The 20,325-nt window shown below is 39.6% G+C and overlaps 1 protein-coding gene and 1 long non-coding RNA gene across 2 annotated transcripts; both read right to left on the bottom strand.

The window, feature by feature from the left end:
- Positions 1-2,462: 2,462 nt before the first annotated feature.
- LOC118364484 (CD83 antigen-like) lies at positions 2,463-4,763 on the bottom strand. The gene is made up of 5 exons (XM_035746053.2): positions 4,622-4,763; positions 4,392-4,528; positions 4,005-4,242; positions 3,739-3,839; positions 2,463-3,599 (listed from the first exon to the last, which is right to left on the bottom strand). The coding sequence occupies exons 1-5, from the start codon at positions 4,749-4,751 to the stop codon at positions 3,447-3,449; spliced, it is 759 nt and encodes a 252-aa protein (XP_035601946.2). The 5' UTR covers positions 4,752-4,763; the 3' UTR covers positions 2,463-3,446.
- Positions 4,764-17,501: 12,738 nt separating this feature from the next.
- Positions 17,502-19,942, bottom strand: LOC127914296 (uncharacterized). The gene is made up of 3 exons (XR_008087935.1): positions 19,671-19,942; positions 17,652-17,696; positions 17,502-17,534 (listed from the first exon to the last, which is right to left on the bottom strand). It is a non-coding gene; the product is annotated as an uncharacterized LOC127914296 (long non-coding RNA).
- Positions 19,943-20,325: the final 383 nt, after the last annotated feature.

Here is a 20,325-nt window from a genome sequence, read left to right as displayed (position 1 = left end):
AATATCAGCATGTTATCCTATGTAAATATCAGCATGTTATCCTATGTAAATATCAGCATGTTATCCTATGTAAATATCAACATGTTATCCTATGTAAATATCAACATGTTATCCTATGTAAATATTTGCGTATCAGCATGTATTTACTTTATGTAAAGCTAATTTCTCACTAATCACATCAGGTTACAGCCCTATGACACTGTAGGCCTATATTACAGTCTCATTATATAGTTATCCTATCACTCTGTTTTATTAACTTTGAATACATTTGCTGGAGCAAGGAAATACATATTATTTATACACAGCAAGTCACCTGACAATATTGGGCAACTCCCCCTTTTTATTTACCTGTCATTCTGTCATGTCTCTGATATGAGCTGAACGCTTATTTTATTTAGAGCTGCATAACCAAGTCCAAGTTCATGGGCTAGAAGAACCAACCTCATATCAAATGCATGATTCAACATGGAAAGTTTTAAAAATAGCGGTTGAAGTTCTTCATGAAACATGCTATCAAGAACGACATTTATGGTAGGTGTAGTTGACGGAGTTGGGATAAAATTATACAAATAAAGTATGTATATATTTGTACATGTTGTGAAAGTATGGAAGTTACAGTTGCAAAATATCCAAATATCTGAAAATGTACAGAAGAAAGCAAAATCACAATTTTTTCCTGTGTTGTCGGCCTTGAGTAAAAATACTTTAAAGAAAGTATTGTGCTTTCTACTCCATACATTTTCCCTGACATTTTCCCCGATCACAAAGTACTCGTTACATTTTGAATGCTTAGCAGGACAGGAAAATTATGAAATTCACGCACTTATCAAGAGAACACGTGGTCATCCCTAGTAACTATGGTCTGGCAAACTCACTAAACACAAATGTATCTTTTGTAAATAATGTCTGAGTGTTGGAGTGCGCCTCTGGCTATCCGTGATTTTTAAAAACAAGAAAATGGTACGGTGTGCTTTGCTCAATATAAGGAATTTGAAATGATTTATACTTCTATTTTTGATACTTAAGTATATTTTAGCAATTACATTTACTTTTGATACTTAAGTATATTTAAAACCAAATACTTTTAGAATTTTTCTAAAGTAGTATTTTACTGGGTGACTTTCACTTTTACGTGAGTAATTTTCTGTCAGGAGAATTTTCAATCCAAATGATAATAACTGACAATCAATAGCTCTGGCCCTGAGATCTGTAAAACCACGGGTTTAATAATAATTAGTCAAAGACTCAGCTTTGGCAAAAAGATAGTACAGTTTATTCAAAACAACGTTCTAAAGTCCATTATACAAAGACATCCATTTTAGTCTTGGGCACATAATTCCACACAAACAGTAGGTATCCTACGCACATACTTTGTGTTTTTCCACTATACAGATACATTGTTTAACCTGTTGGTCCTTCTGTAGCTCAGTTGGTAGAGCATGGCGCTTGTAACGCCAGGGTAGTGGGTTCGATTCCCAGGACCACCCATACGTAGAATGTATGCACACATGACTGTAAGTCACTTTGGATAAAAGCATCTGCTAAATGGCATATATTATTATATATTATTATTATATTATTATTATTATTATTATATTATATATTATTATATTATTATTATATTATATATAACCTAATTCTGACTAAAACTACACATATCATCAGATTATAATTTTATGATTCTAATCAATTTCATACAGTTAGAAGGTTTCAGAGTGGAATTATTTTATCAATATCTTTCAACATATACATTATTTTATCATTTTCTATTATGGTATCTATACTTTTACTCAAGTATGACAATTGGGTACTTTTTCCACCACTGGTTTAGATCGAATGTAACCTGGATTCCATTTGATGCTGTATGATGTTATTACTTTGTAACTTGTTTGGGGTAATGTGATTATCGATCACAATGACAGAGACTTCACAGAATTGTTGTCACTCAAAAGATTAGTGATATGTATGTATTTAACAATAACAGCAATCCAAAAAAACACTTTGTGTTAACCCTTGAGGATAATTGTTATCATCCCTTTAAAATGTGCACATTACAACATTGACAGGTGATGGAAATTACTAATATCAAGGTACAGTATATGTACCATGTGTAACTTTGTGTTGTTGTGTCGAACTGCTTTGCTTTATCTTGGCCAGGTCCTAATTGCAAATGAGAACTTGTTCTCAACTAGCCTACCTGGTTAAATAAAGGTGAAATATATATATTTTTAAACTAGTGTAAAATATTACAGAATGTGTTGTGTGAAATAGATAGAGATTTTTTTGCCAGACATTTAGCACCTCAAACAGTATACTATGCAGAAAAATAGTTATGTATCTAGTTTGTAAGCCTCTGTAAAATGGTAGGGTAAATCATTTATCTTAATAACATGAACTGTTCTGAGTAACAATCAACTTGTGCTACATCACTACTGTGGTGACTAAACAAGTGAGGACTCGTCTTAAGAAAAAGTTAAAGAACATTTATCTAAGAACCATAGCACATGTACATCAGAAACAGTACGTTACAAAATGATTTACGACTTCATTATTTTCATTGTATCCACACAATTGCTGATCATGTTCAAAAACCAAATATTCACCAAAGCCCACTTTCATAATGCTTGGAGGAAAATAATATTTTTGGGTTCTGTATACAAGATGAATAAAATACTGTTTTGGCCTCACAAAATAACAAAAACTTGTCAATAATGCCTGAACATTAGAGTTCATTGAGAGAATTGCTTGGCTCATATGGAATGCCATATTGGTTGGTTTCATCTCTCTGTGCAGAGTCCAGCGTGTCCCACCAAATCCTTCCAACACGGGAGCCCAATAAAACAGTGCTCAGATCAATTCCAATTCATTACCAGTCAATACAGGAATTTAATTAGGCATGAAATGCCATGTAGTACACATTGGTAATTTTCCAGTTCAACATCAATGTCAACTTCAATTGACTGAAATGCAAATGGAATTAACCCCAACATTGCCATAGAGCGACCCTGCAGAATGACCCCTTATCATGAATTATTCCTTCTCCCTTTCCTGAAGTTCCTTGATGGGGTTAGATCTTGGGACTTAGATCATGGGGTCCCCTCACAAGGCCCTGCTCCTTGCGCATCACAGGCACATGAATGCTGCAGACAGGCACTCGTTACTGGAGAACTGCTGCTCTAGCCTGGCTGTATTGCTGTTTGGCTGCATGAGTGAAAGGGTGTAGGTTACTGTTTCTGCTTCATTTCTTTGAAAAGCCTAAACATCTTAGTTCTACAGGACCGGCCAGAGGGTTGTCTGCCTCCATCTGCTCTAAAGATGAATTATTCTCCTGGAAAGTAGACATAACTCTTAGGCTCCTTGCACAGCTTCAAACATGCCCAAGTCTTTCTCTGCATTTCCTCTTTACGTTCAAGTATACAATGAGCCCAAACTAGCAGAACAGGCTCTCACACACAGACATGTTTTATGGAACCCTGTCTCGACCAGTTTGGCCCCAGAGTGTAAATCAACATTAAATCTTTCTTCTCAAGGGGTGCATCTAGAAGTGGTTCTTGTGGATACTTCTTACTCCTTTGCAATAACATATTCCTTAGGATGACCTATGGTAAGAATGAGGATTATTGAGTCAATAACTGTAACATTTCAAAGAAAATGAAATACATGAAAACCATAAAATGTTTGTTTCTTTTATCTGTTAAAAATAATAATAGAGGAACAGCTGGCAGTGTAGTAACTCACATAGCTGATGGTGAATATCAGCAATGCCGCCACAATCCCCACAATGGAAAGAACTAGAATGGTATCCCTTTCTTCTGATTGGTCTGTGGACTCAAGGCAACCTGCAAAACAAGTATCCACAAATCCTTGAGCATCACTAGAAACATTTTTAAAGAATTTAGCAGCATAGATGAACTCTCTCTGGGTCCAATTTAAAACACTCACATACAGTATACAGTAGGTATATATACCAAAACAAGCACACAATGAGAGTAGAACACACGTACCTGTCACTCTGAGGTGAACCTGCCCCTCCTGGTTCTGCTCTCCTACAGGTGCTGCCAGGAGACACTTGTACCTCCCGCTATCAACAGCTGTTACATTGGGCAGGAAGATATCGAAAGAATCATCAGCCAAAAGTTCCACTTCACGCTCCAGGCCTGTGTACCATTGGGTGGTGCTTTTAGGTGATGATAGCCTCTTCATCAATAGACCGGACTCCTTATTAGAGGGCTCCTCACCCAGCTGGGAGAAGAGGGTTTGAGGTTACTATATGCCCTTAACAGCTGGTCTGGGACCAGTGCTGTATGTTTTTGGCATATATTGCACTTGTACAGAATTTGGTCAGATGGTTCATAACACAGTTTGTGCTATCACAATAATAGAAAGCTTACCTTGTACCACCTCACCGCCCGGTATTGGACCCCAGGCTTACATATTGCTTTACATTTCAGAATTGAGTCCTCTCCACAAATTGACTTCACTTCATGGGTAGGCCTATCCTGTGTGAGCCCACATTGCAAGGAGGCAGCTATAGAAAAACACAAAATAAATTATAATTTCAAGTGAGCCTGCCCAGCTGGACTAATATCAAACTCGTTTAAAAGAATAAATGACAACATACCTAGAATCCAGACGAGTTGAAAAAACATACTTGTAGAACTACAGCAATGAAGATGATGATCGAGAACAGAAGAGTGGCAGTTTATATAAAGCCAAATAAAAGTGAAACTATAAGGCTGGGGATTTCCCATACCGAGTGCCGCCTTGAGTTCCGTTCGTTTCGTGGGTGTGGCCTGGATGTGACCATTTGAAATCGCAAAACTCGTAGCCCCATACAATCTCCCTCTGGTTCACCATAATCATGCCGTTCTTTCGTACTCAACGGATCACCGACATTTCGCTAAATTGAAGGTGCTACGTCACAGTACTTGTGTATATAATTTGGAATAAGCGCTGAGCCTCTCAGTTGCGCGTGTACTCTCTTCACAGGCTCGACTGCAATTGGTTATATTGACCACCATGCTGATACGTCGCGGCACTCTCCTGATGTGTTTGGGTAGGCTATGATTCTCATACATTGTTCAACTTAAGCAAACGTAAAATGTACACCGAGTGTAACAAACATTATGAACACCTGCTCTTTACATGACAGACTGACCAGGTGAAAGCTATGATTCCACTTGTTAAATCCTCTTCAATCAGTGTAGATGAAGGGGAGGTGACTGATCAAATACGTTTTTTAAGCCTTGAGACAATTGAGTGCCTTTTAGAGGGTGAATGGCCAAGACTAAGTGCCTCTGAACGGCGTATGGTAGTAGGTGCTAGGTGCACCGGTTTTTGTCAAGAACAGCAACGCTGCTGAGTTTTTCACGCTCAACAATTTCCCATGTGTTTGTAGAATGGTCGACCACCCAAAGGACATCTAGCCAATTTGACAACTGTGGGAAGCATTAGTCAGCATGGGCCAGCTTCCCTGTGTAACGCTTTTATTATTTATCTGCCTGCTGGCGTTAAACGGGTTAATCTGTAGTGTAGAAGAGAAGGCGTTAAAATTAGATTAGAAAAAATACATAATAGCCTACATATAAAGATATAACTCATTTTTGCAAACTGAAAGATAAATTCACGGTTGGCTATTGCCTGAAAATCCCCTAAACTCCCCTGGCTGATTGAGCGTCATAAAATATTATAGGGAATCCCCAAGCCAGAGCCAGGAATCCCCTGAACCAGAATGACATTGTTTATATGGCAACTCTCCTTTATACACAGGAAGCAGCCATTCAACTTCGCATTCACCAGCCTTTCAAGTTTAATGTAAAAATACAATCGTTACTCAAGAAATATGGAGTTTCGATTAGCAACTATTGTCATTTAGGCCTACAGAAGGCTGCAGACACGGCCGGTATGTAAACATCCAATAACACAAGCAACAGAAAAAATGCCAATTCGGCACCTCCATAACAAGGTATAAGCATCCGAAAAATACATGAGGTGCCGAAGAGGCATTTTTTTCGGTTGCATCGAACTTTTTATTTCGACCTTTTTTGGAAGTACAAAAAAATGCCTAATTTTTCAAATTTGTTTAATTACAAGATGTCAACAGACATGGTTGGTGTGTGTCTTGTCAAGCAGTGCAAAGTGGGTGTCATGTCCCAATTTTTGGATATGTTTGGTTACAGTTAGAGATATTCACTGATACAAATATCAATTTAAGCAAAAACATCACATAGGATTATCAGCTATTAACCACTTCCTCTCCGTGTGATGGTTTAAAAAAAAATGGCAACGTTAAATGGAGATACTCCTAATTTCAATAACTAGGCCTATGGTTCCTAATGGAATGGCATTTCACAGTGGCCATGCCCCTACTGGGATACAGACTAGTTTTCCTTGATTTGATTTAGATAATTCTCTTCCTTTATTTATGTTTTACTCTGCATTGTTGCTTAAGGGCTTGTAAGCATTTCACTGTAAGGTCTACCTTGGGGTTACAGCAGTTGTATTCAGCAGATGTGACAAATAAAACGTGATTTGATATTTCACAGCGGTTTAGATGTTAAAAATATTTTCTACACAATGGCTGCTTGTTTTGTCACATTAACAAAAATTAGGTGAACTATTAGAATTTTAGCAACCAGGAAATGGTGGAGCGATTTCGGCATATTGCATCTTTAAATTAAACACATGACTGTTTTCTCATTAACTGTGAATGTTGTTTGAAATGTCCAATACAACATATGTTGGCGATATCGTTATCAACCAACTGCATAACCCTTAAAAAAAACTAAAATGTTAATGTGCAGGGTATGCAATTAGCATTCCAAGACTCATTAAATGGCGACTGTACTACCTGAATTGGCTTCGTTTTGAAGATGGCTCATTATGAAATGCTAGCTGCCATGACTAAAGCCATACAAGAGTAGTCTTTGAGGTGTGGTTTGATGTGGGTGTGTTATGTTTGCATATCATACCCTGGTGGTACTGTTTGTCCTTCCTAAGGCACCGTAGCATCAACAAAGCGACTTCCTCAAAATAGTCACTTCCTTAAAACGGTCAGAATTCATCTAAGCTAAATGGTAGGATAGTTAGCCATTGCTAGAATTCAATGGTGGAAGTAACATTTGAGTGTAGTAGAGTTGACTGATGACAATGACATGAATACTGTGTACACTCAGTGACCAGCTTATTAGTACACCCATCTAGAACCGGGTCAGACCCCTCTTCGACTCCAGAACAGCCTGAATTATTCAGGGCATGGTGTTCAATTGTTTCTCAATTGTTATCAAGGAACCTAATGTGGGCCAGGAAATCATTCCTCACATCAGTACAGGCGTGGTTGGGCCTGGGTGGACACAGGCCCACCCACTGAGGAGCCAGGCCCTGCCAGGCCCACCCAATCAGATTGAGCAAAAACAAAACAATTATGCATTATTTTTTTAACTCCTCAGCGCTTAGGTCAATTGTTTTGCCCATTTTAACATTCAATCAAACAGTAACTGAATGCCTGTCTGCCTGCTTTATACAGCCACGTGCTGTCTGTAGAAGCGAACCGGGTGGTGTACCTAATTAACTGACCAAGGAGTATGTATAATACACAACATTTGGATGGGAGCTATAATCCAGTTATTGCTTGAAATCAGGCATGGCAGCTTTAAATGGGGAAAGATTGCTTCCATACCCCACTTTTCCCCACTTGCGTGAATTTCATTGGAAAAATGTCACTTTGCCGTGTGTAACCGTGTGCTGATATGCAACTGGTATTTGAGCCTAGGTTGTTTTCACATGACTAAGTTGGCTCTCTAAAACTTATGGCTTAGCTTGGGGGAGCAAACATATGTTTTAAGGTCTCAGGAAAGGTCCTCACACTATAGTGACCATCTCTGAATGTCCAATACAGCTGTTTTTAACTCGAATATTTTCTAGGTAACATTTCTGGGTACTGTGATTTATTTTCCATTTTAAAAGGGCCCAAAATAAACAAAAATAGTTTCTTAGCAAAGAGCCATTTCTGGGAGTGGTCTGAGTGGGGAGTGGAAAACTAGCTGTTATTGGCAGAGAGGTTTGGAACTCTTTCTTAATGGTCTAGTCATTAATGTACTGCCTAGATGTCACCAGCCAGGCCAAAACGCCATCCCACCAATTTCAGTCCGTATTTTCAAACATTAAAAGGGCATTATCATTATTTTCACAATTTCACAGTATTATTCTAACCTCATAGTATGGAAATGCATATAAAACACAGGTGAATCATGTTTTTCACTGCACTGGACCATTTAAAACTGACACTTTGCCTAGTATGCTGCATAATACAGTGGATCTAGGTTGACATCCTTTTCTTGGCGTAAAGTGGATTCCCAATCTCACGCATGTCTTTATTTATTCACTTTTCAGTTGCCGTGTTCACAGCCCCTGTAGTGGAGAAGAAAATTGCCTACACATGTCAAGAGGGTACAAACACACTTGAAGCACCATTTGGAGCAGTGGATCCCCAATGTGATCAGAGCTGGACCATTGTCAAAAAGGTCATCTATTATACAGCACCAGTCAAAAGTTTGGACACCTACTCACAAGGGTTTTATTTGGACTATTTTCTACATTGTTGAATAATAGTAAAGACATAAAAACTATGAAATAACACAAATGCAATCATGTAGTAAAAAAAGTGTCAAAATATATTTTAGATTCTTCAATTAGCCATCCTTTTCCTTGACAGCTTTGCACACTCTTGGCATTCTCTCAACCAGCTTCACCTGGAATGCTTTTCCAACAGTATTGAAGGACTTCCCACATATGCTGAGCACTTGTTGGCTGCTTTTCCTTCACTCTGGGGTCCAACTCATTCAAAGCATTCTCAATTAGGTTGAGGTCAGGTGATCGTGGAGGCCAGATCATCTGATTCAGCACTCCACCACTCTCCTCCTTGGTCAAATAACCCTTACACAGCCTGAAGGTGTGTTGGGTCATTGTCCTGTTGAAAAACAAATGATAGTCCCACTAAGTGCAAACCAGATGTGATGGTGTATCACTGCAGGATGCTGTGGTAGCCATGCTGGTTAAGTGTGCCATGAATTCTAAATAAATCACTGTCACCAGCAAAGCACCATCACACCACCTCCCCATGCTTCACTGTGGGAACCACACCTGCAGAGATAATCCGTTCACCTACTCTGCATCTCACAAGGACATGGCGGTTGGAACCAAAAATAAAAAAATTGGACTCCTCAGACCAAGGACAAATTTCCACCGGTCTAATGTCCATTGCTCGTATTTCTTGGCCCAAGCAAGTCTCTTCTTCTTATTGGTGTCCTTTAGTAGTGGTTTCTTTGCAGCAATTCAACCATGAAGGCCTGATTCATGCGGTCTCCTCTGAACAGTTGATGTTGAGATGTCTGTGACTTGAACTCTGAAGTATTTATTTGGGCTGCAATCTGAGGTGCAGTTAACTCTAATGAACTTATCCTCTGCAGCAGAGGTAACTCTGGGTCTTCCTTTCCTGTGGCAGTCCTCATGAGAGCCAGTTTCATCATAGCTGTCATGACGTTTCCCTCTTTGGGTATGGCGAGCACTACCCCCCCCTCCCCCTCCCTCTGCACCAGCCCTTTTCTATCCACCATCCCCCTACCCCCTGTCTCCTACACCCAGGCTGCTGTGGTCAGAGAGGTCGTAAATTCCTGGAGGAGATTATCTCCTCATGGCCACAGTATATAGAGAGAACAAAGTCGCTCTGGATAAGAGCGTCTGCTAAATGACTTAAATGTAAATGTAATGAATTTCTTCCACCTCACAGAACTTGAGGTCCGAACAACATTTATGTTCTGGAGAAGGTATAAAAGATCAGTGAAGAATCCAGCTACGAACTGGCCTGTTTGGTACAATTTTGTGAAACTCATGGGAGACAATACAGCCACATTACCATAACGCTGTCTATACAATAGCCTCAGCTATGAGGCTTACATCTAATTGTTGTACAGGATGAATCAGGAAAGATTTAACTATTTGTGAAATAATGGGATGCTATGTAATGATGTAATGTGAGAGAATTGTATTTCTGTGTAAAGTTTCACTTAAGTCACTGGCATGTCCCCACGAACACAGTTGGGACCTGGTGTCATGAGACAGCCTTTTTATGATCTTCTGAATAAAACCCCCACCGTGAGAATTTCTCAACAGACCATGTTTCTCTCAATCACGAGAGGACAAAGGTTGCAGACCAGCTTACCTCAATAACGAGAGGGCCAAAGTTTGAGACCAGACTGCTGAATCTTTTAACCATCCCACGTGGTTAAACTCTTAAGACTATCGATACCGACAGAATACGAGAGAGATTTTATTTTTTTATTTTTTTCCCCCCCCTTGGTGCCCCCGACTTCCTAGTTAATTAGATATTTGATAAATAAGACATGGTTTTTGCGACTGCACATGACGAAACTTGAAATTTTCCAAAATTGACTGACCAGCATGTCTTAAAGTAATGATTAACTGTTGTTTCTCTTTGCTTATTTAAGCTGTTATTGCCATAATATGGACTTGGTATTTATCTTCTGTATACCACCCCTACCTTGTCACAACACAGATGATTGGCTTAAATGCATTAAGAAGGAAAGAAATTCCACAAATGAACTTTTAACCAGCCACACCTGGTAATTGAAATGCATTCCAGGTGACTATCTCGTGAAGCTTGTTGAGAGTGCCATGACTGTGTAAAGCTGTCGAGGCAAAGGGTGGCACTTTGAAGAATCTCAAATATAAAGTGTTTAACACTTTTTTTTTGGTTACTACATGATTCCATATGTGTTAATTTCATAGTTTTAATGTCTTCACTATTATTCTACAATGTAGAAAATAGTAGAAATAAAAACCCTTGAATGAGTAGGTGTGTCCAAACTTTTGACTGGTACTGTAAATGTGGTTGTGACGAGTAGATACAATGTGAAGTCAGACATTTTTATTAGCACTATTTAATTTTTTACATATCACCATTGATAGTATCATCAACAGTATGCAGAGGGGCAGGGGCCATTTCAATTGAGACATGACGTGAATTATAATTTTCTTCGCTACAGCCCATTGCCTACTACAAAAATGGCAAAGGTGAATGCAGTTTTCCATGTAAGGACGTGTTCTCTGGCAAAGTCCTCCTCAGTGACTGTGCCGACGTCATATTAACTACTGGTTGCACCACCAAGGTAGGTCAACTCATACAATTCACCTTCCTCTTCTCTGTTACTGCCAACCTACTAAACATTTCTAAATATTTCCACCTTTCTCTTTCACAGGATGGGGTATATGAAGAGACCAGGCTGCACTTCTCAGGTATGGTTGCTCCTGATGTTATTGGTGTATAACACAACATACCATTTGATGTTCATATAAAGCGTTGTTGTCATCATATTGCTCATGTCACTCTTTTTGCTCCATCAGTGATAAGCAGACCAGCTGTCTCTATGACAACCACTAACACTGCAAACAAACATATCGCACATTATGGTAAAGTATTTTTTTATATAATGGATTACATTTTGATTGCACAAATAAGTGGCACTGTTATCAAAAAATACATACTAGCAGCACCCTGCCCTTAAGGGTGGTAAATCATTGCAAATTAGTATATTGATTTAATGCAATTCCCCCTCCTGCAAAACAAATAGCCTATCAACCTTCTCAACTCCAGAGCAACTTGTTGGAGGCTACTGTTTTTGTAGGCACTTGCTTTCTGGACCGTTACAGAAGTCAGTGAGATGTGCGATATTCCCTGGCACATGTTTCGTCAGGCTTAAACCATGTTATCCATATCTGTTTAAACAGTAGCCTACAATAGAAAATGAATTTTGATGCGTAATGATGTACCTTGCTTTATTTGATCTCCATTATTTCAAAGGATTTGAGCCTTAGTTTAAGAGTTGGGAAAAACAGGACTACAGGTCATAAGATGCTGTTGAAGATTTTCCACACAGGCCTTCCATAGACTATAAGTGCTCCGGCGCAGTTGATAGGATACTGTACCTTGGATACCGCAGATTGCTGGTTGCATTAATACTAGTATTATGATGCATAATTGCCATGGTAATTTGGAATGTCCAGTCCGTAGGCATGAGACTCTGTTTGGACACGGCCGTGGTGGCAGCCTGGCGCGCAGTACGCACCTTACGACTTACCACCTCATCGCTGTCATCTTCTCTTGGGTGCCCCTTTAGTGGCCTCTTATTGTTATACCCACTGAGTGGCTGGACCTGCACTTTTATAGGCCTGGGCTTTGCCTTGGAGGTGAAATGATGTCATAATTGCATTGACAAATCAAATGTATTTATATAGCCCTTCAACATCAGCTGATATCTCAAAGTGCTGTACAGAAACCCAGCCTAAAACCCCAAACAGCAAGCAATGCAGGTGTAGAAGCACGGTGGCTAGGAAAAACTCTCTAGAAAGGCCAAAACCTAGGAAGAAATCTAGAGGAGCCAGGCTATGAGGGGTGGCCAGGTGTGCTGTGTGGAGATTATAACAGAACATGGCCAAGATGTTCAAATGTTCATAAATGACCAGCATGGTCAAATAATAATAATCACAGTAGTTGTCGAGGGTGCAGCAAGTCAGCACCTCGGAGTAAATGTCAGTTGGCTTTCCATAGCTGATCATTAAGAGTATCTCTACCACTCCTGCCGTCTCTAGAGAGTTGAAAACAGCAGGTCTGGGACAGGTAGCACGTCCGGTGAACAGGTCAGGATTCCATAGCCGCGGGCAGAACAGTTGAAACTGGAGCAGCAGCACGGCCAGGTGGACACGATGCAATAGTAACTGTGCCATTCCAAAACAGTGTTGTGTTTGATTCCACCTAAAGCGAGACAATTCAAAACCAAGACAAATCGAATCTGAGTCAAGACCAAGACCAGAGGTGAGGCGAGACTAAGTCAAGACCGAGACCAGGAGGGGGGTTAGGGGTCCGATACCAAGACCAGAAAAATGCGAGTCCAATTCAAGACCATTAATTGTGTCAAATCTCCACCATAATAAAAGCTCAATGTCCAGTATTTCTGTGTTGATATGTATTCTTTAGGCATTCAGAATGGTGAGAAAATATGGGCTGACGGCAAATAGAGCCACTTTACAAATGATCACAAACCAAACAGGTCTATAATAGATGAAAAGACAAAATATGTTACAACTTCCCTCAGTTTCCCCTTACTAATAGTGAGCATGCAACTTTCAAACAATGTCCCATACTCTTCCCTACCAGTGAATAATTTCTGACAAGTGCGACAATATTTGAGGATACATTTCTATGAATGTAAAGGACATTAGTGGTATGAGTAAAGTAGAAAGCCCAGGTTTCAATAGACAATATCATATTGTGTCATGAAAGGAGTGTGGTTATTTGGCCTGGCGAATGGGAGCATATAATTATTTATCAAGAATTTTTCACTCAGAATCAAGACTAAGTAAAAATGTATGTGACACAGAGACAAGACCGAGACTCTCAATACAGATGTAGGATCTTAATTTGATCACTCCTTTGTTGCTGAGAATGTACCTGCACAGCAGGACATTCAAACGTGTGTATTCAAGGTTTAAAAAGTATTCTAAAGTTAGTTATTTCCAGATTTGATTTGCCCTAATGAAGAATTTATCAACCCTTACAAAAAATGTCCATTAATTATAATCCACATAATAATTCACATTTCCTGTTGCTGCAGGATTATTTTACTGTTGCAAACTGGCTCAAATTAAGATACTACATCGGTATGTGGTCTCGAGACCAGACTCTGTTTGGAACTACTTAACAACAATACAAAACACAGTGGAATATAAAGTGGACAATATCATGTGGGAGGACGATGTACTTCTTTTGAAGCTTAGAATCATTAACTTATTATAATATATATCAGAGCTCTATTATTATCAAAAACCAGTTTCGCTGTTACAGGAAAATGCCTGATGTTCTAACTACAATGAGAGATTTTTAAACAAAATAACTTATTACTTAACCGTCTTCTGTTTATATTTTAGGACTTTGGACATTCCTGATCCTTGGGGTCCCTATGATCATACAATTTGTACTGTAGATGTGGTCTGAGGGGGCTCTCGCATTGGGGACCAACAATATAGAACCAACAAAGAACCCAGATGACATCCTTTATCCTGCCAATGAAGAACAGTTGGGCATTTGTAGTTGGTGGGACACACTACACCATCTAGCATCAACGTTAAGCAAATAGTATTATAGACATCTATCTACTCAGGACCTTGCTTTTTAAAGGATGAATATGACTTCTTCCGCCATGTCCAGACTCTAATAGCATGTTTTAGTCTCATTGCTACCTTCTACGCACTTTTCTACCTTTTTGTCTCAGTACTCTGCTAACTAAACCAAGTGTACCTGTATGATGGGTGACGTTTACATCATGTAGTTTCACCTAAGAGGGGAAGAAAGAAAGCCATAGTGTTTTTTTTTTTTTTTTTTTTGACAGAACAGAAAATGTTTGCTGCTGACCACCTAGAGTATAATCTGCACTGCCTCATCATGCTGTGCCATGTAGACAGTGTTGTTTATGAAATATATTTATTAAGCTATTTATTACCTATTCATTCTAAAAAAGCACAAATGACGAAGTATGAATGTACAATTAGCTAGAAAAACAATCTGTGAACTTGTCCGTTACAAGCCAATCATCTCTCCCATGGCCCATTTTGTTGTCACAAAATGGCAGTACTTCACTATGCCTTGGGACCAATGTCAAATTGTGTGTGTTTATGTCCCATCAAATTAAGGAATATATTTTGCGATTTTAAGAATATATATTTTAAAGTAGTGTCCTTTTAAAAAATAATAATACTTTGCCTTGGACCTTTTGTATTGGTACAAATATAGCTACACCTACTCACCCCTAGATCAGAGAATAAGCTTAGAGACGAGTGACTCGATTGATTTCACCAGAGATGTACTGTACAAGTGTTTAACACTTGGTAATAATTCTTCTTACCTCCTTCCAGTCCATAAAACCAAACACTTTTATATGAACTGACAACCATCATTTTACACACTAAGAGGAGCCCTTTTGAACACGAGCAGCGTTAAACATTTTAATAAGGTTTATTTTCTTGTGTACTTTCATAGCATAGTTATATACCATCATGTTTAGCATGCTTTTGAGAGAATCACCCATTTTCATTCTCTGCTCATTTTCTAATCTGTCCTGTGATGTGATGCATTAAAAAGAATTGTCTCCAAACATTGACTCTTTTGTATCAGGGTTCTGATTGCCAACAAAAGTACAAATGTTAAGAACATGTGTGTGATATACTATGTTTCTGCCTTGTAATGTGTTGGGATGATTCTCAATGAAGATCGGCAAAAATATCAATTAAGAGGTGATAAGAGTTGAACATCCTGTTCATGTGAGTTATTTATGAATATAGTTCATTAATTTAATTGACATTTTGTGCTGTCATACAAATCATTGCCAGATTATTTATTATACAGTATTTGGATTTCAATGTGTTATTTTGAATATGAAAACGTAAAAAAAAAAACATTTATTGATCAACGTTTTCTGTGACCATTTTATCTAAAACCGTGATACTTCAGAACACACAGTGCTTGTGCTTGTGATACTTTACTAAATGATTTACTTCACTTTATTTTCAATGTATACACAGCATTGTTGATCATATCAAAAACAACTTGACTTGTAGCCAGAGACTCCTGCCAGTTTCTCAAGCCCCTTATAGTTTTGCTTGGAGGAAGACTATTTTCTTGTTTTTGCATAAAAAAATCACAATGTATTGTTTTTGCCTAGCAAAAAAAAGTTATAAATTATGCCTAAACAGAGTTCATTGAGAGCCTTGCTCAGATGGAATGCAGTCAGGGTTGGTTTCATCTCTCTGTGCAGAGTCCAGCATGTTTCACCAAACCGTTCCAACACTGGTGAGTGCCGTGGAACAGTGCTCGGATCAATTTCAATACTAGTCGATACAGCAATTGAATTAGGAATGAAATTCAAAAAGATCAATGCTGTACACATTGAGGTTTGGTCTGGGAATGGAGCAATGTCAAGTGAATCTGGAAGTGATTTACAGATACTTTCCAACAATTCTAAGACGAGCAATTTAGAGGTAGACCTGAGAGTTTCACACCAGTGGAAACAGTGTCCTACCTCTGAGGCCTTGATGCCCATCGTGTCCTGGCAGTCTTTTACCAGGCTCACCTCCTTTTCCTATTGGACCTTTTATTCCTGTGGAGCAGAACAGAGATCATGCCTACTAATTCAACTCTGAAGCTATGCCACTAAAAAGGTGCTCCACTAATTTTCACTTGAATGAGCCTTGGTGATCAGGGTTAGTTTACCTGGAATCAAGTTTGGAACAACTATGTCTATTGGTTGGATTTACATACCTCTTTCACCCTCTGTCCCCTCCTGACCATCCACTCCTGTGTCCCCTTGGATGCCCCTGCCTCCTTTGACTCCAGCTTTGCCCGCTTTACCCTGAGAAAGAGAGAGGTCAACAGAACTTATCATCGTTTGGAATAAAGGCTTTCTATGGAAGATGGGGGTTGGTTTGGGGGCTGTGTGACTCACGGGTTTGCCTGATTCTCCAGTTGGTCCCCTGGTTCCGGGCAAAGCTGGTCCCCTGGTTCCGGGTGTTCCTGGCTGTCACCACTCCTTTACACAGCTGCAATACCTGCTCATCTGTCAGCCCAGGGCCCTGAGGTCAAAAAGCTGGCAATCAATCAACCAAGAAAGTAATCAATATATCAATCATTCTGTAAATGTTCTTGGGTCAATGTAAAATAAGGGGGAAACCCTTCCTCCAGGCAGACTGGAGTTGGCTCCTGATACGCACAGTGGCACCTGGCACTCCTTTAGGTCCAGAGCCACCTTTGAAGCCCAGGTCACCACCTGGACCTGGCTCTCCTCTGGAGCCTGGGATGCCAGGGGGTCCATTTAGTCCAACAATGCCATCAGGGCTGATGGTACCTCTCTCCCCTTGCTGCCATTCAGAGATAATATATGCCATTTAGCAGACGCTTTTATCCAAAGCAACTTACAGTCATGTGTGCATACATTCTACGTATGGGTGGTCCCGGGAATCGAACCCCACTACCCTGGCGTTACAAGCGCCATGCTCTACCAACTGTGCTACAGAAGGACCACAAGAGGACCACAAGAGATGAGGGGAAGGAGAGAAACAGACAAAGGGGGGACACTGTTCAGTCACTAAACACAAAAAGTCACGATTTAAACTCAATCTCACTACTTGTACCTAATCAAATCATTTAATTCTCAATACTTTTACCTAATTAAATAATTGAATTATCAATACTTCTACTTGATTAAAACAGTTCTCTTAGGATATTATGATATAACAGGAACTCAACACTACAGTATATGCTGTTGTATCTGCTGTCATCTAGGAACAGCATAAAGTGTCAGTATTGTGGTTTTTACATGACATAAAATGAGTTGGGGTGAAAAAACTCATACTTTTACAAAATGGATTGTAGAAACCTGTCCTTTGTCACCACGTGCTCCAAAACTTCCCTGTTTGGAAAGAGGAACAGAAACATTTTTGGTAAGAAGAAAAACAGTCCCACTACATCAATGGAAACAGGAAGTAGATGTGAGAGTGACGTAGCCTCGGCATTGTCAAAGGATTACCGTGTCTCCTTTCTCTCCCATCACACCAGTTCTTCCAACCCCACCCTGAGGAAGGAACAATCAGCACATTAGATAAGTCAGTAAGATGCCATGGCAATGATAGGTCTGCTTATTACAGCTCATCAGTCACAAAGGAAAGACCCAAACATAAACAGTAGATGACCAATACACATCCACTTTCACTTACTGGTGTGTGTGTGTGTGTGTGTGTGTGTGTGTGTGTGTGTGTGTGTGTGTGTGTGTGTGTGTGTGTGTGATTAACTGTGAGAAATTGACTGGTAATTTAGCAGTGTGAGGTTACATTATAACATCTCCGAAAGTTTTTCTCTTTAAAAAAAAGAATACTAAAACCAGCATGACCATCTGTGGTTTTACATGACACTGAAACCTTTTTGGGGACTTTACTAACATATCTGTTACCTTCCTTGTTTAAATGTCAACAATGTCACTTGGGTGTCTGTCCACCCACACGAAACGCTCAAGCAACATTACAACCAACCCCGGACTGCCTTGTCTCTACGCACACGTGGTTCCCATTCCTCCTGATTAGTAAGTGTATATATGTGCCCTCCATTCCCCATTGTCCTGGTTGATTATCGTTCCATGTCCGTTGGTCTTGTGAGGATCTGTGCTCTGTTGTCTCGGCTTACGTGTGCACTTGTTATTACGGATTTCATCCTGTGTATTTATTAGAGGTTTATATTTCGTTCTTTGGTTTGGGTTACAGCCCTGTGTTATATAATACGTGTTTGTTTTGGGCTTTGTCCCCGTAATGTTCATGACGTACTCTATTTTGGGTAGTGAAAAAAAAAAAAAAAAAAACGATGTCATATTCCTGCGCTTGTCTCCTTTCATTGTACAACGTGACAAGCTCCTACTCTCCCACACCACGATTGCCTCTCGCGCCCTAGGACAGAAGACTGGCCATTATTCACAAAGTACTAATTTACAGTTGAAGTAAGAAGGTTAGTTTAGGTTGGAGTCATTAAAACTCGTTTTTCAACCACTCCACAAATTTCTTGTTAATAAACTATAGTTTTGTCAAGTCTGTTAGGACATCTACTTTGTGCATGACAACGTAGATAAGTAATTTTTCCAACAATTGTTTACAGACAGATTATTTCACTTAAAATTTACTGTATCACAATTCCAGTGGGTCAGAAGTTTACATACACTAAGTTGACTGTGCCTTTAAACAGCTTTAGGAGCTCCTGATAGGCTAATTGACATCATTTGAGTCAATTGGAGGTGTACCTGTGGATGTATTTCAAGGCCTACCTTCAAACTCAGTGCCTCTTTGCTTGACATCATAGGAAAACCATAAGAAATCAGCCAAGACCTCAGAAAAAAAGTCTGGTTCCTCCTTGGGAGCATTTTCCAAACGCCCGAAGGTACCACGTTCATCTGTACAAACAATAGTACGCAAGTATAAACACCATGGGACCACGCAGCCGTCATACCGCTCAGGAAGGAGATGCGTTCTGTCTCCTAGAGATGAATGTACTTTGGTGCGAAACGTGTAAATCAATTCCAGAACAACAGCAAAGGACCTTGTGAAGATTCTGGAGGAAACAGGTACGAAAGTGTCTATATCTACAGTAAAACGAGTCCTATATCGACATAACCTGAAAGGTCGCTCAGCAAGGAAGAAGCCACTGCTCCAAAACCAGCATAAAAAGTCAGACTACGGGTTGCAACTGCACATGAGGACAGATCCAACTTTTTGGAGAAATGTCCTCTGGTCTGATGAGACCAAAATAGAACTGTTTGGCCATAATGACCATTATGTTTGGAGGGAAAAGGGGGAGACTAAACCGTGAAGCACGGGGGTGACAGCATCATGTTGTGGGGGTGCTTTGCTGCAGGAGGGACTGGTGTAATTCACAAAATAGATGGCATCATGAAGTAGGAAAATTATGTGGATATATTGAAGCAAGAAGCTGTGCTATCATAAATACAGTATCTTATGCATTCTAAATTACCGCCCATTTGGAAAAGGAAAATGCAATAAATATTTACTCTGAGCTGCGCTTCGGTAGGTTGGTGGTAGATGGAAGGCCGTGTTGTAAATCGAATACGTTGTAGTAACGTCGTTGTGTGGTAGACCGGATACTCTGTCAGTTCCTTCCTAACCCTTGTTTGCAGCGGCTGTTGCTAACTCAACGGCTAGGAAGTATCACTTCTGTAGTGAATAAGAGTTCAAAGTTCATACCATTCGCAACCAAAGCTCACGCTGATGTTGGCTTTGTTCTGTAGTTATTATCTGAACCATTCTGACATCGCACCGTCGTCCTCGGAACAGGAGGTTATATTGTCGTCAAGGGCTTATATAGGAAGGGAGAGGAGGGCGTGTTTGAAAAGTTTTATAGCCCATGTCCCTTCACAGGGGCGGGCCACTGATTGAGCAGAGCCCTATCTTATGAAAACCCAAATCTCACATTTTAGAAGCTAAAATCACATTTCATCCCATCACAAATAATTTAATATTCAAACATTTAAATTGAACAACAATTCCATGTGAATCCGATAACTCTGTGTAGACTTTCTACTGTAGAGTTTGTCATCTTATCATTGATGAGAATGTCTCAGATGACAACCGAACTGACATCATATTCATTAAGTACCACCGCATATGTTCAATTGTTCGGATTACCAGAATATAGTTAATTTCCCC

The sequence above is a fragment of the Oncorhynchus keta genome, chromosome 31, assembly GCF_023373465.1.
Source record: "Oncorhynchus keta strain PuntledgeMale-10-30-2019 chromosome 31, Oket_V2, whole genome shotgun sequence".
Lineage (NCBI taxonomy): Eukaryota > Metazoa > Chordata > Actinopteri > Salmoniformes > Salmonidae > Oncorhynchus > Oncorhynchus keta.
The sequence above is the reverse complement of the archived record's forward strand: the minus strand, read 5'-3'. Positions and strand labels throughout refer to the sequence as shown.

Excerpts from the sequence above, each read along its gene's own strand:
- LOC118364484 (XM_035746053.2), bottom strand. The coding sequence starts at position 4,751 with ATGGGAAATCCCCAGCCTTATAGTTTCACTTTTATTTGGCTTTATATA. Across the intron at positions 4,243-4,391 it reads GGGCGGTGAGGTGGTACAAG|CTGGGTGAGGAGCCCTCTAA; the intron begins GTAAGCTTTCTA and ends CTCTTCTCCCAG. Across the intron at positions 3,600-3,738 it reads TGATATTCACCATCAGCTAT|GTCATCCTAAGGAATATGTT; the intron begins GTGAGTTACTAC and ends TTCTTACCATAG.